The 15,903-nt window shown below is 41.4% G+C and overlaps 1 protein-coding gene across 1 annotated transcript in view; it reads left to right on the forward strand.

Moving 5' to 3' along the window:
• Positions 1-15,244, forward strand: part of ttyh3b (tweety family member 3b) — a 32,398-nt gene extending 17,154 nt beyond the window's left edge. The window contains exons 4-14 of the mRNA XM_030779952.1: positions 654-874; positions 1,163-1,258; positions 3,114-3,186; positions 3,432-3,507; positions 5,655-5,710; positions 5,921-6,013; positions 6,358-6,450; positions 7,629-7,765; positions 9,953-10,132; positions 11,906-11,981; positions 14,722-15,244. Of these exons, the coding sequence (XP_030635812.1) occupies positions 654-874; positions 1,163-1,258; positions 3,114-3,186; positions 3,432-3,507; positions 5,655-5,710; positions 5,921-6,013; positions 6,358-6,450; positions 7,629-7,765; positions 9,953-10,132; positions 11,906-11,981; positions 14,722-14,895 (1,275 nt within the window). The 3' untranslated portion in view covers positions 14,896-15,244. The remainder of the gene's footprint in view (positions 1-653; positions 875-1,162; positions 1,259-3,113; positions 3,187-3,431; positions 3,508-5,654; positions 5,711-5,920; positions 6,014-6,357; positions 6,451-7,628; positions 7,766-9,952; positions 10,133-11,905; positions 11,982-14,721) is intronic.
• The last annotated feature ends 659 nt before the right edge of the window (positions 15,245-15,903 follow it).

The raw sequence follows: 15,903 nt of genomic DNA on the forward strand, positions 1-15,903 counted from the left end.
GGTCTCTGGGAGAGTGTGGAGTGGTTTTAATTGACAGCACAGCAGACTGAGTCAGAGAGCGGGTGAGAGTTTTCTTGCCTGGGGGATCATGGTCGTGTTGTGTTATACTCCCCAAGCTCTCCTGGAGGGGAAAGGATGAAATACTCATGCCAGAAAACTCCTCTGTATTTTAGAAATCAGGTCCTGTGAAACTGGAAATTAAATATTAGGGTTTTGGGAATGCAAGAACCAAATATTTGCTGATATGTATATGTTTGTCCGACCTTTTTGGAGGAAATGCGTAGGTACGTTTAAATGAGTGTGTGAGTGATAAGTGTTTGTTTTAACAGCATGTGTTTATGTGAGTTTGTCTTAGTTCTTGTTTGGACAGATATTAACGAATGTTTACCTGAGCAATAAGAAAGTGTTTACAGAACAGTTTACCGCAGTAAAATTGTATACATCCTGGAAATCCCTTACTAGAATATAACACATGTGGTGTGTTTCTAATGTGTTCATAATGTGTGTGTATGTGCGTATGTGTGTGTTTGCATGTGTGTGTGTGTGTACATGCGCGTGTGCGTTTGTGTGTATGCATGTGTGTGTGTGTATGCGTGCGTGTGTGTGTGTGTGTACGTGTGTGTGTGTGTGTGTGTGTGCGTGTACGTGTATAGGTATCTGAGAGCTCCTCCAGTCTGAATGAGACGGTTCAGGAGGGCCTGGTGCAGTTGGAGAGTGTGTATGCGGCACACACTGACTACCTGGCCATTGTGCAGAAGCTGCAGGGACAGCTGGATGAGCTTGTGGGACTGATGGTGGAAGTGCCTTTTTGGAGTAACACCGACCTGTCCCTGGACACCCTGGCCTCCACTACCGAGCAGTACGACTGGTACCGGTAAGACTCTGTGCGTGTGTGTGTGTGTGTGTGTGTGTGTGTGTACAGACGTCCTGTTGACAGTGTGATGACAGGATGCATGCCCCGTGTAGCTGCCCTTCTCAGGACGCTGCCAGCTATGATACACTGTAATTTACCACAGCGCCCGCCGAGAGCCCCCTGGAGTTGACTGAGTTTGAGAATCTGATGTGTCAAATCATGTAGAAAATGGTGCATAATAACGAGTGTGTGTGTGTGTGTGTGTGTGTGTGTGTGTGTGTGTGTGTGTGTGTGTGTGTGTGTATCTAGGTGGCTGGGATATCTAGGTCTGTTGCTCTTTGATGTGCTGATCTGCCTCCTGGTTCTAGTTGGCCTCATACGGAACTCCAAAGGCATCCTGATTGGGTGAGTTTAATGTCAATCATTGCACCAGATAACACCTTGGATGAATAATGAGTAGCATTCCAAACTAAATGAACTGGCAAGGTTGACCAGTATTGTAACGGAAATATACTAGCAGTCTCAAAAACAAATGTACACACAAATATACAGACAGGGTAAGTGAATCGAGTCCAAAAAGAATCTATTTGGTGACAAATACAAGAAAACAACAAACAATCCACAAAACATCAGAGTTGCTCAGAAAAATGCTGGCTCCAGCCAACACACCAGCTGTGTACCCTCTCTGCCCAAACTCCAGGTAATTTGAGAGTTGGTTTGCTACAGTGACAAAGGAAAAATTGGCAGAGAGAGAGAGAGAGAGGGAGAGGGAAGCTAGTACAGTTAGATGTCTTGCCTTTACTATGGATGACAGTACACTGTATCCTATTCTGTCTGTGTAGAGGTAAAGAGGGAGAGAGGAGAGAGAGAAGGAGAAGACAGGTGGCATATCTAGAGCAACTGAAAAAGTCTGCAGAGTAAATACACAACACAGCTAGATGGTCATTTGAACTAAAGCAAGATTTCCCTCTGAACAATCCAGAAATGTCTAATTGAAAAAACGTGGGGAATGAGTTATATCTGTGTCCAGTTGACCAAATATGGATACACATCAGGGTTAGTGCTCAGGGAGTAATGATGCTATGTTTCAGAATGTAGTAGAGCCAAAATGAGAAGAAAACCCCAGGGTTCGAAACACATAACCACTTGATCAAAGTACTGTAAAAATCTACTTTGATTTAAAAAAAAAAAACATACTAAAGTGTTTAAACTGCCTGTCTGTATGTCAATGTGTGATCGATTACATCGTTTAAGACTAGAACCCCCTCACCCCTTTGCTATGGTATAACAGTGATTGTTTTTTCAGAACGTATATTAAGTAAAAAAAAAAAAAAGTTAGCGCCAGTCAAAATCCAAATATATCACTAGTAGACACAAACCGACACCATGGATGTTCACAGGAGTAAAAACTGTAAGGTTACTTGAGGAGAAAAGGTCGTGTGTAATTGATCCACCTGCCTACACTGTGTGTGTCGTGCGGGTGAGGCAGACGTGTGTTTAATGCAGTGTATTAGAGTGGAGGACAGAGGGCTATGCTCAGTTCATGGAGGCAGTGTGAGATGATGTAAGAAAGAAGAGAGAGAGAGAGAGTGATGAAAAGTCAGAGAGGGAAGAGAAAAGTAGAGCAGTGTGAGTGGAGGATGAGAGAAAGATTGAGGGCACAGCTCTGTTTTTGACTGGGTGAGTCATTCCCATACCGTCTGCTGTAATTAAGCCACTCCGTCTGCTTACTGTGTGTGTGTGTGTGTGTGTGTGTGTGCGCGTGTGTATGTGTGCGCATGTTTGTGTGTATGGGTGTGGGTGTGTATGTGTGCGCATGTTTGTGTGTATGGGTGTGGGTGTGTATGGGTGCGCATGTTTGTGTGTATGGGTGTGTGTGTGTGTGTGTGTGTGTGTGTGTGCGCGTGTGTATGTGTGCGCATGTTTGTGTGTATGGGTGTGGGTGTGTATGGGTGGGTGGGTGTGTTTAGAAGTACATGTGGTTGGTGGGAGTTTTGTCCAGCCCTAGAGATTTGTATTAACTGGGTTACTCATCAAGAGTACACACTCACTCAAATCTCAAAACAATGCTCACAACAACAACAACAACAACAAAATAAAGACCCCAACATTCTTCATTAGCATAAAAAAATAACAAATTATCCAAAACTTGACTGATTGAGTCATGTTCACTGGTCTGCCGTGACATTTTCTGTTTTTCTTAAAATAAGATCTCTCTCGCGCTCTTTCTCTCTCTGTCTCTCTCTGTCTCTCTCTTTAGTGTGTGTCTTCTAGGCCTGCTGGCACTGGTCATCAGCTGGGCTTCCCTGGGTCTTGAGCTTTCTGTTGCCGTGGTGAGTGTCTCCATAGAGACAACTTCTTTTTTCATTGCAGAGTCATCTTTTTCACAGCCACCTTTCCTTCAAGGTTGACATGTGATGTTCTAATAGTTTTCTTTCCCTCTTTACCCTTTACTTTTCTGTGTCTTATCCTTGCCATATCTCACAGTATCCAGCATGTTATATATAGCATGTTATGTCTGTGTGTGTTAGTATTAGGAGACTGGTGTTTTTACCCATGATGCATTTTTCTTCTTCAGACTGCCAGTGATTTCTGTGTTGCACCCAATACTTACATCACAAAAGTTACTCGCGAGAATGCCATTATCAACCAAGGTATTGCTGTACAAACACACACACACACACACACACTAACACACACACACACATACACACACACTCACACACTCACACACACACACACACACACTCACACACACACACACAAGAGCCTATGCATTAGCAATTCTGAATCAACAACACACTCTCTCTCTCCTGTCTCTCCTCTTGTGAAGTGTATTCATATGGATATGCTCACACCACACAACTCTCTCTTTATCTTTCTCACACACACACATACACACACACACTCTCTCTCTCGGTCACTTCCTCTTATGCTTTCACCCTCCCTCACTCCCTTTTTCTCCCTCACTCTCTTTCTCTGTCTCCTGTCTCTCTCTCTCTCTCTCTCTCTGTCTGTGTCTCTGTCTCTTGTGAAGGTTTATAGAAATGCAGGACTTGTAACTCAGGATGTTGTTTATGTAGAAAGCTCTTTTTGTGTACAGCTCTGACACCATGGCCTCACAGGGTGGACATGAATGTCACTGCTAATTAGTTCCCACAAGGGCTAGTATAGACCACTCTACACACACACACACACACACACACACACATGCACACACACACACACTGTGTCTCTCTGACTAATGCCTTTCTATACCAGGTGCTATAATATTGTGTGTGGTTATGGTTAGGGTTTTTTCTTCACCCTCCCCCTGTCACCTCTCTCTCTCTCTCTGTGGAAGTTAATGACTCTTAATAAATGTCACTTTCACTTAAGACTCCTTTTAACTCCAACGCTGAGAGCCTGTCAGCACCCCATTATGGCTAAGGATAAATGATTGTGTGTGTGTGTGTGTGTGTGTATTTGTTTGTGTCTGTGCATGCTGCTCTCTCTTTCTCTCGGTCTCCAGCACCTTTTTTGAGCAAAATTTTATTATTCAAATCTCAAAACAGATGTACAACACTCATATCAAATATGTGTGTAGTAACATTAGGCTACAAAAGAGCTATTCATTTCCTCTCTTCTGCCATTTCTGCATTCCCTGACACTTTCTTAGTCAATTCTGTGTGTGTGTGTGTGTGCGCGTATGTGTGCCTGTGTGTGTCTGTCTGTGTGTGTCTGTCTGTGTGTCTGTGTGTGTGCGTGCGTGTGTATGAGTGATTTTTTGGAGCCTGAGGTAATTAATTATTAAACCTCTGACTGGGGCTAGATCTACTGCAAAAAGAACACACACACGCACACTCGTCACCATCCCTAAAAAACACCCGTAGTAAATAATTGAAGAGTGATTTGCCGCCTGTGTCTGAGTTTCACTGAAACTGACAACACTAAGCAGCAGAATATGTGGAGAGTCGTAACTAAAACCGTCATGAAGACACTGTACTGTAATCAGAGTTCAGTTCAGAAATCAACAAATTACCATCTATCTATATAATAAACAAGTATATAAGGAGCAAATGACTAACTATATCATGAACAAATGCATAATGAACAAGTAACTAACTATATAGTAAACAAATATATAATCAATAAATAGCTAATTATATAATAAACAACTGTATAATGAACACATAGCTAACTATATAATTAACAACTATATAATGAACACATAAGTAACTATATTATATGCAACTATATGATGAACAAATAAGTAACTATATAATGAACAAATAACTAACTATATAATAAACAAGTATGAAATGAACAAATAGCTAACAATAAGTGACAGTTGCTAAAACTCTCTCACTTTGTCTTCTCATAAGTAAGGCAATTTCAGGAAAAGGTCTTTTCTCTCAGACAGTTATGTTTTACACTGAACTGAAGTCAGGTATAGTGGATTTGTAGGTCTGTTCAGTAATGAAAGTGTGTTTGTGTGTTTTCTCTGTCTGTTCAGTAATGAAGGTGTGTGTGTGTGTGTGTGTTTTCTCTGTCTGTTCAGTAATGAAGGTGTGTGTGTGTTTGTGTGTTTTCTCTGTCTGTTCAGTAATGAAGGTGTGTGTGTGTGTGTGTGTGTGTGTTTTCTCTGTCTGTTCAGTAATGAAAGTGTGTTTGTGTGTTTTCTCTGTCTGTTCAGTAATGAAGGTGTGTGTGTGTGTGTGTGTGTTTTCTCTGTCTGTTCAGTAATGAAGGTGTGTGTGTGTGTGTGTGTGTGTTTTCTCTGTCTGTTCAGTAATGAAAGTGTTTGTATTTTCTCCATCAGATATTCTACAGTATTACCTGAAGTGTAGTAGTGGACAGACCAACCCATTTCAGCAGGTACAGTGGACAAAATTGTCTCTCTCTGTCTGTCTCTCTCTCTCTCTCTCTCTCTCTGTCTCTCTCTCTCTTTCACTCCCTCTTATAACACAAAGTTAGGAAAAGTAGTTTTGAAGCTTGTAAACTTTAAGGACTGACGATTTAAGCTAAATATAAACCGGTCTTGAATGGATGTATTTGTGTGTGTGTGTGTGTGTGTGTGTCTTATAGAAACTTTCCGGCAGTCACAAAGCTCTGGTGGAAATGCAGGATGACATGGCAGAACTGCTTCGTTCAGCCACCCGAGAGTACCCCAAAACCAAGGTGTGTGTGTGTGTGTGTGTGTGTGTTAGTCCAATTTACCGACCCTCATCAGCACACACCTCTACCATATTGAGTTTTTCACTTAAAAATCTGTTTGTGTGTGTTTTTTCTTTAACTACCCAAAACCAGTATTCATTGATTCTGTAATGAATTGTGTTTATGTGTGGTGTGTTCATGTGTGGTCTGTGTGTGGTGTGTGTGTATGGTGTGTGTGTGTGGTGTGTGTGTGCACATGATGTACATGTGCTATACATGTGTATTGTGCATGTGTGCACATATAGTGTACATGTTTGTGTTTGATATAAACCAGTCTGATCAGATTGCTTTCTTCTTGGGGTTGCCAGGGTAACCTGGAGCAGATGCAGGCAGTGTTGAACTCTACTGAAGTTAGTCTCCACCAACTCACAGCCCTGGTGGACTGCCGCAGCCTACACATGGTACGTGTGTGTATACACGTGTGTGCGTGTGGACGCGTGCATGTGTGTTTTTAACATACATGTGACATAAATTATCTCACAACTCTGGGTCATAGCTGTTTGGTTTGTCTTGCTCTGACACGAAAATTAAAGTGTGACATAACCCCCCCCCCCATCCTGTGAAACATGGTACAGTCCTGATATAACATGTAAACCTTTCCGTGTATGTGCCCCGATCCAGTATGGTACAGCCCCCATTAACCCTACATCCATATCTACCTGCAGACCTTTCTTCCAATAAACACAATGATAATTGAAGGAGCGGAGATTAGTTTAATTGTCATATGCGTATATAAAGCACATTTTAACATACCCAATACACGTCTGTAAACACTAAACAAAAGCAGTGCATTACAAAACGATAAGCAGGGCACAACCATAGTGGAATTTGGGATCACTGGGAATGAACACACATAAAATTTTAGAACCAGTTCGTCCAACGCATCCAGGGAAGAAAGCTTAGAAAAAGAGCCGAGATGGAAGTGGTCTTTGGGAATGAGAGAAAGGAATCTTTAAAAATGCGATAGCTGTCTGAGCACTTAGCTCTCACGAAAAAAAAAAAAAAATAACAAAAAACCTCACGGACCCCCAAGACCCCCACTGGGTTAAAGCACCAAACACATATATTGACTTCACTTATACATAAATTACTCTCTCTCTCTCTCTCTCTCTCTCTCTCTCTCTCTCTCTCCTTCTATCCTCCTCCATCTTCTTCTCTTGCTTTTTCTCGCTCTTTCTGACACACTTATGTACACTGCTTCTCTCTTTCGCTCTCTCTCTTAAATAATTACTGTAATTTTCCGCTCTTTGAAGTCAAAAGAAAAAGGGCTTTTGTTCCAGACCACCTCTCCTTGAAGAGCAGTGAAAACCCTGAAGTGGCTTATAAAACGCAGTATAAAAAAAGCCATTTCTGCTGTCCCTGATGTGTCTAGTCTAATGTGTCTGTTCCCCACGTCTCCCAGTCTCCTCAGACATTTCCCTCTCTCGCTCTTTCACTTCCACACTTCCACCGTGGATAGTCCAAGCATCATTTTTTGCCAACTACAGTAAAAGAAGAAGAGAATGAAGTAATGTAACAGGTATGAGTTATCAAAACCTCTCTCTCTCTCTCTCTCTCTCTCTCTGTCTCTGTCTCTCAGGACTATGTGCAGGCTCTGACTGGTTTGTGTTATGATGGTGTGGAGGGGCTCATCTACTTGGTCCTCTTCTCTTTTGTCACCGCACTCATGTTCAGCTCCATCGTCTGCAGCGTACCCCACACCTGGCAGAGCAAGAGGTGAGGGCGTACAGGTCACTCTGAGGTCAAAGGTTAACAGTTCTCCCTTACCTTTTCCAGTGAGACCAGCGTCTTCAGTCTCTCTTAATGCTCACTCACACACACATTCACACACCTGTCTGTCTGTGTGTGTGTCTGCTTGTCCGTCTCTTCACATCCATAACGAGTCTCCCTTTTTTTTTTTTTTTTTTTTTATCTTAATCTGTGACCTTGCTTTAGTTTGTTTTAATGATTTATTGCTATCTCATGTCTTTTTTATGGTTTATTTTTCTGTTGTTGTTGTTGTCGTTGTTGTTCTTTTGTAAGTCATTCCCTATTTCTGTTGGAAGCCTAGATTTGGGACACCGACACTGGCGTTTGCAAGATTCTCCCATAATCTGTCTGACGGATTCAGAGAGAGGCGCGTTAAGTATGCACACCAGTGGGAGATACTTAGTGGTAGCAGGTAGAAGAGGGGAAGGAAAGAGAGAGAGGGAGAGAGAGAGAGAGAGAGAGAGAAGAGTGAGGGGAGGCAATACAGTAAAAAATGGTTGACTAAAAAGACACTTATGTCTGATATGTATAACGTGGATGGTGTTAACATGGATGAAGTCTTTCGGATGAAGAAATTTTGCAAACTTCAAGCCTTGAGCACCATTTTTAGCATTTTTTTTAGCAAGTTTGAGTGCGTTTGCATGTGTGTGTATGTAGGAGTGTACATGTTGTGGATTTTTTTGAAATAGGATGATGTAATGCGAAAACCATCAAGAGAAGCTTGATGTGTAGGCTGATGGTCCGATTTTCTTTTATGGTGCTGCTGCTGCCACCTGCTGGCCAAAAACGGAAACTACCAGACAACTGAAAATTTTCTCATTATTGTTGGACTAAAGCTATAACTAAAATGGCTACAGTTAGGTGTTGCCACTGTTATTAATATGGTTCCATACTTTAGACACAAACATAAATATATTTTGCGCAAATTGCTTAAATTCATTGCTACAGTGGAATAAACAGAACATTATCTGTATTGAGCCCTCAGCTGATAGTCAACTATTTTTAAACATATCATGTTCAAACATTCCAACTGGTGTCCAAATCTACACCATCACAGTTTCATTGTTTTTAAAAATTATTTGATCATTTTTTAAAATTTTATTTTTGGGGAATGAAAACAGCCCATTTACTTAAACAGTTCTTACTGAACAGTTTTGGAAAGTTTTTTTCTTTTCTTTTTTGATTTTCATGGTACTGTTTTCTTAGCTCATTTGTTGTTCAAAATGCATGAATCAGATTTCTGTCAAAGAAGCATTTGATGCTGATGATAATCATTGGGGAATCAACGCTTGTTGTATCAAATCAGAGTTCTCAAGTTCGAAGGAGTCACTTAATGTGTGTGTGTGGGTGTAGCCTTTACTTAATACTAGAAGGTATCCGTATAGAGTGAAAATTTTTCTTTGGTCAGTGTGTGTGAGATAGAGGGGGGGAGGGGTGGCAGTAAAATGAGGATGGATGGTTAAGACAGTTGCATGGTTCCGAACCCTCTTCCCCAAGGCTTTTTTTGCATATCTAAAAGAGAACGTTTTGATTTTAACAGTTGTTTGGAATCGTTGAACCTCTGCTTGCACACAAGCTATAATCCTCGAACGGATGCACATCCTGCACAGCTAGGCTGGAATGTGTTCCAACCAGTCCCCTATAAATGCCTGATTCATCTATCGCTGGAGTAAACAATGTGTGCTAATAAGGCTGGCTAATAATTCAAATCGAGTGTCGTGGTCTATGACACAGACCCACAGAACAGTATATGGGTCTTTTAATACTACTTACTGAATACCATCTTGCAAACCCATTTTAGATATGCTTCAGTGGTCTAGGGGAAGCGGCATGTCTTTGGTTTGGAACTAAGCGTAAGGAAGAGGTTAGCCTAATTTCAGTACCCTTAAGAAATTTCCTCTCCTTGGATCTCTTCCATTTTTTTTTTTTTTTTGTCGTGATAGAAAAAAAAAGTTGGCGCAGCCAGTTCTGTGAATTTTCCTGAATTCAGTTAAGAGTAGAGTTTTAAACACCTTCGCAGAGAAAAGAGCACAAGGAGAGGAAACCGTTAAAGGATTGTTAGACATGGGGCGAGATAAAAACTTACTGGGAACAAGAGAGATTTGTTGCCACCTGGCGGTCTGGTTGTGTTTGACTCTGCCTGTCTTTTCGAAGGAATGAGGATGAGGATGGTGACGAATCTTCCGCCACGCTTGGCTCGCGAGCGCCTCACGATAACCTGTACCGCGTTCACATGCCCAGTTTGTACAGCTGCGGCAGCAGCACCTACGGCAGTGAGGCTAGCCTCCCGGCCGCGGCACACACCGTCAGCAACGCACCCGTCACTGAATACATGTGAGTTTAGCCTCGCTAACGTGTATTGCCGCATGGTTTATATAAGCAAAACAGAGATTATACTCTAGACAGACGTGCTAGACATACCACCGTGTGTAACTGCATGAACTCTGTACAGCACAAAAACATTACGCTGTAGTCAGGGACTTAAAACAGCACCCAGATCAAGTGGACGTTTATCTGATATTCCATGATTAGTAATCAGTAACCAGAGAAGAATTGGGTTTGGTATGTCAAACCATTGTATATTCTACACAATACATAGTAACGAAAAGCTGTGATAATGATAATAATAATAATAATAATAATAATAATAATAATAATGATAATAGTAATAAATAGATAGAGAGAGAGAGATTCAAATAGGATTATTCATAATGTAGCGATTGCTACATAGGAAATATCAAAAACACTACGTGAAATAGAGAGCACTTACACCAAAACGAGTGCATATGATATTGGCCAGATCCACATGAAACTGGAGATCAGTCAGCGTCTACCACCTAAACTGACTGTATGTGAGGTTGGCCAGAGCATTATTAAAACAGTAAAAAAAAATAAAGTCATCTTCTACCACCTAAACTGACTGTATGTGAGGTTGGCCAGAGCATTATTAAAACAGTAAAAAAACAGTCATCTTCTACCACCTAAACTGACTATGTGTGAGGTTGGCCAGAGCATTATTAAAACAGTAAAAAAACAGTCATCTTCTACCACCTAAACTGACTATGTGTGAGGTTGGCGTTATTAAAACATTAAAAAAAATCATTATTTTAATGCTGAGAACGTATGACATTGAGTAGATACACCTCAGTTGAGTTCCTCTATTAAACCGATCAGACTTGTATTGTCTAAAACAAATTCACATTCTGTCAGCTAAAACAGAAAAGAATTTCTTAAAGTGCAAACACACAGACTGTTGCTGGTCAGTACAGGAAACAGTACAGCTGCGCTGGACTTCCACACTCTGCAAAAAAGTCATTAGTTGGGGAAAAAAGCTTTAGCTGGTTCCACAGCTGTAAAATGTATTTTTACCTGAATTCATACATTATTTTGTGTGCACTTCAAAAATTGGTGAAATTAGGTTATTCATATTTGCTCTCAGTTATATCTGCAACATGAACAGGTGCACCACTTTAGCTTCCCAAGTTAATACTTCCAAAAATAAGACAACTGTTCGGATACTCTTAACATTACTCAGCTACCTCCACAACCGCCTGTGATTGGGTAATGCAGATTTGAAAAATGAAAGTAGGCTGTTAATTCTCTTTTATAGGTATCCCTGTAGTTTTCTCGGATTTGCATGACTGTCGCTTAGTTACCCTAAGCCTATATTTAGTTTGTTTTAAGTGTTGTGAAATAAGTGGTCACATTTTACTGATTTTTCCTGATAAGATGAAGTAAAATAATATGGTAATGCTGATGAACTTGATCAGAGTATATATATATATATATATATGTTATGACAGTGGTGAGTGTTCTCTGAGGATTTGTAGTTTTGACTACATTGTCACTGATTTGCATGAGGATGCATGCAGGACAGTCACATCCTCCGTACGGAGTAAATATAAAACACTGCGTGAGACTGTGCTCTGTAGACTACTGTTCCCACTGCTGGAAATCCAGATTGATGTACATCCTAGGGAGGTTGTAAGACGGAGGAGTCATGTGAGTAGTAAGGGTTGCGTTGCGCTGTGGGAGAACCCGCCTCCTCCCTCCCCCCCTCCTCGTAGAGGGGGAGTCAGTATAACTGGTCTCTCGTTTGTGACGCAGGAGCCAGAATGCTAACTTTCAGACCCCTCGATGTGAGAACACACCATTGATTGGCAGAGAATCCCCTCCGCCCTCTGTAAGTGAACACACACACACACACACACACACACAAACATAAACACAAACACACATCCCCCACATGCACATGCATGCAGGTAACAAACACACACACACAAACATAAACACAAACACACATCCCCCACATGCACATGCATGCAGGTAACAAACACACACACACACAAACATAAACACAAACATACATCCCCCACATGCACATGCATGCAGGTAACAAACACACACACACAAACATAAACACAAACACACATCCCCCACATGCACATGCATGCAGGTAACAAACACACACACACACAAACATAAACACAAACACACATCCCCCACATGCACATGCATGCAGGTAACAAACACACACACACAAACATAAACACAAACATACATCCCCCACATGCACATGCATGCAGGTAACAAACACACACACACAAACATAAACACAAACACACATTCCCCACATGCACATGCATGCAGGTAACAAACACACACACACACACACACATGAACATACATACATACATACGCTTGTGTGCGCGTGCACACACATGCACACGCACACACACACATACACATACACACAGCAGAAATTTTGTAGTAACGCACACACACTTTGAGTGAGAACACACAGGAGCCCATTCTGTGTAGTTGTCAGCTACATGATTTTCACTGCAACACTTTCTCTGAACTCTGTTTCACGAGGCAGACAGAACTTCCTCATTTCTTCAAACTGTCACAGATTTGCTGTGTGAGCTCTCAAAAGTCTGTGTGAATTATTTATTTCAGTAATGCTGCCCAACCCAGCAGTTACTGTAAAGTCAAGAATATTCTTGCGCTCAAGGAAACTGAATTTTCACATGCGTCCTGATAAAGAGTCTTGTACGTGATGAGCATGCGTTTGTTACCTGTTTTGACGGCGTGAGAGAACGGTTCTTCCATGTCTGCCTCATGACACACGGTTCAGTTACTCTCACCAAACCAACACTCCTCCGTACTCCTCAAGGCCGGTCGGGTCATTTTGGCAGCCTGGGTATTACCTCAGATAGTAATGTGTTTTAGGAAGGTCTTCTAAAGATCTAAATATGTTTTAGGAAGCTGTATTTAATGACTTTGCGGTTCATCACACATGGATTCAGAATCACAGTGGAGGTTTGGGGTTATTTTTTTTTTATTATTATTATTTTTTTTTTTATTAACGTGATGATTTTGCGCAGACTGAACTGCTGATTCCTTGATTCCCCTCAGTTGCATGAAGAGTGCATGTATCCCGCCAGTATGAGTACATGTGAGTGCATTTAATCTGGCAGATTTAACGAGATACTGTCAGCCGAGACGTGACTTCTCTCTCTGGGTGCAGTCTCATTTGAGCTTTGGCATGCGAGGACATGTATCCCATCATACGATCCGTCAAGTAAAAGAGTGAGGACATTCTCTTTCACTCCTTCTCAGATATCGGGCTTTGTTCTCTGAGATTTGGCGGTTATTCCATGGATTTTTTTTTTGTTGTTGTTGTTGTTGTTGTTTTTGGATGTTGCGCTTGCGCTGACCGTGATCCAGATTGGAGAGACAGCCGTGTTGCCTTTGAAGCGAACGTGAGCGCTAAAGCTGAAAAGATCTCGCCTTCCCTAGATGTCGTATTGCGACGCTTGTCGATAAACGGGCCGCGCCCGCGCCTCCACGAGCCCGCAGTCTCTCCTCTCCTGGATTTTAATGCCTCCAAAATCTGCATGAATGAGATTTCTCCTTTTTTCCCCTTGATCAGATCTTATTCTCCTTATGCATGTCTGTTTTGTCTTTAATCTCTCACCTCTAAGCTCCGCCCCCTCTCTGTCCCGCTGTCAGTTCCCTCCGCTTCTCACTTTCCATGTTCCGTCCTAGTCTTGTCAGTTTGTTTGTTTTTGAAAACACTCTATTCTGTGATTTTCTCGGAAAAGTTTAACACACTAAGTACTTTTTTTTTTTTTTTCTTGACCTCATTCTGTCTCATGGTACTCCTTCTTTCTCTACCAAATCACATCACTTTAAAGATATTTTCAAAGACTTTTTACGGTGAAAGAAAAAAAAAACATTGTCTTTCACTGGGTGCAGTTCACTTTTAACAAACCAGCTGTCATGTTATCAGTGTATTTTAAACCATGTGGCTGTCCAAATGACTCGTGACTCTATTTTTCTCTATGTGTCTCCATTTGTGTCAGTGTGTATATCTCTGTGTGTGCACGTGTGTGTGTGTTTGTGTGTGTGTGTGTTTGTGGGAGATTTTGTGTTCAGTGAATTTTTGTCTTTTGCTGGTTGCCTAATACATTTTTTCATTATAGTAAATACTGAATCCCTTATCAGTCTAAGGTCAATAACTTGGCTGGCTGTTTGCAAGCTGACTGTTGGGAAGTTTTTTTGGAAAACAGGTACCAGCTTGTGCAGAATATTGATCTGGAAACAGGTGTCTTCCTTTCCAACCCTTATGAACTATTATGATTTGAAATTCCAATATGACTTAAGTCCTCTCTTAACTGCTACATGTCTTTCTAATGACTCTTTTTTTAAAAACAGTGCCCTCTGCTGGCTAATATCTGTCATTACAGTTCTTGAGGGTTGAGTTACTGGCATGGAACTACAGATGAAGGCTTTTCTTTTCTGCCAAGTCGAAATCAACTCAAACAACTCTCCAAGTTGTTCTGATGGACCGAACCTTCTCTCTCTGTTTGTGTGTGTCTGTCTGTCTCTCCCTGTCTCTTTCTCTCTCTCTCTCACAGTACACCTCAAGCATGAGGGCCAAGTACCTGGCCACCACCCGACCCGACCAGTCCAGACCAACGGAAAATCAGAGCCGTTTGGAACCCCACATGCGACCAGACCAAACCAGCCGATCTGCCCCCAACAGCCGACCTAATTCTGCCATCCACCGGCCCCACTCTTCAATCCATTAACCAGCCTGAAAAGTATCTCAAGTATCTACGCCAATGCGTTCTCTCAGTAGTCATCTCACTCATGCAACTCGTCAATCCATTACACATCCTGAAACTGTTGAATCTGCTGAAGCATCATGCATTATACATGCTTCAGTATTAAAGCGGCTCCACAGCCAGTTTCTGCTCTTCCCATTAACACATGAAACATCTTAAGCCACTGTAGGTCTTGAGTCAAAACACAGATATGACTATGAACAAGCCACTGACAAGAACTTCAGCCTGCTAATAATCCAAACAATATACATGACATTATAAAAGACACATACGTGGTTGTTATAGCACGGCTAATGTAATTAACATTTTGGACTTAAATTCTGATCGTAACAAACAGAAAAGTGATTTAAAGTATGTATGGTTTCAAATGGGCTACATCTGATTCACAAGCTTAGGACATGTTATATGAGTAAAGAAAGCATGCAACTGAAGAAAGGATGAATTTGGATTCATTCAGGCATTTTACAATTTGGACCTTGATGAAGCAGCACACAGTTTTCATTATGGTCACACATTTCTGACACTCCTGCACATTCACCATGGGTGAACAGTTTGAGTTTAAAAAAGAAAATCATGGGTATTACAAAGAGGGACATCACAAGATCTCCAGAACAGTGGCTAAAAATATGTAATGTGTACCTGTAATTGTAGAAAACAGTCTCTACTCTTTTTTTTCTGTGGCATGGTGCTGACATTGTCAATTAACTACATGACTCTAAACGTAAAGCGCTCATCAATTTTACTAAATATTACACACAGAGTTCTCAGTCTCCTGATCTCTACTCTAGTCTGTTCTGTTTATACTCACAGAGAGATGTATTCACTACCACTCAGCTTTTGAGCCATTTGTAGTGCACACTCAGCTGTGTGTGTGTATGTGTGTGGGTGTGTGCGTGTGTGTGTGTGTGTTTGGGCACACATGCACATGTTTGTGCGAATGTGCGTGTTTGCATGGTTGTTCTCTCAGAACAT

Source organism: Chanos chanos, chromosome 7 (assembly GCF_902362185.1).
Source record: "Chanos chanos chromosome 7, fChaCha1.1, whole genome shotgun sequence".
Classification (NCBI taxonomy): Eukaryota; Metazoa; Chordata; class Actinopteri; order Gonorynchiformes; family Chanidae; genus Chanos; species Chanos chanos.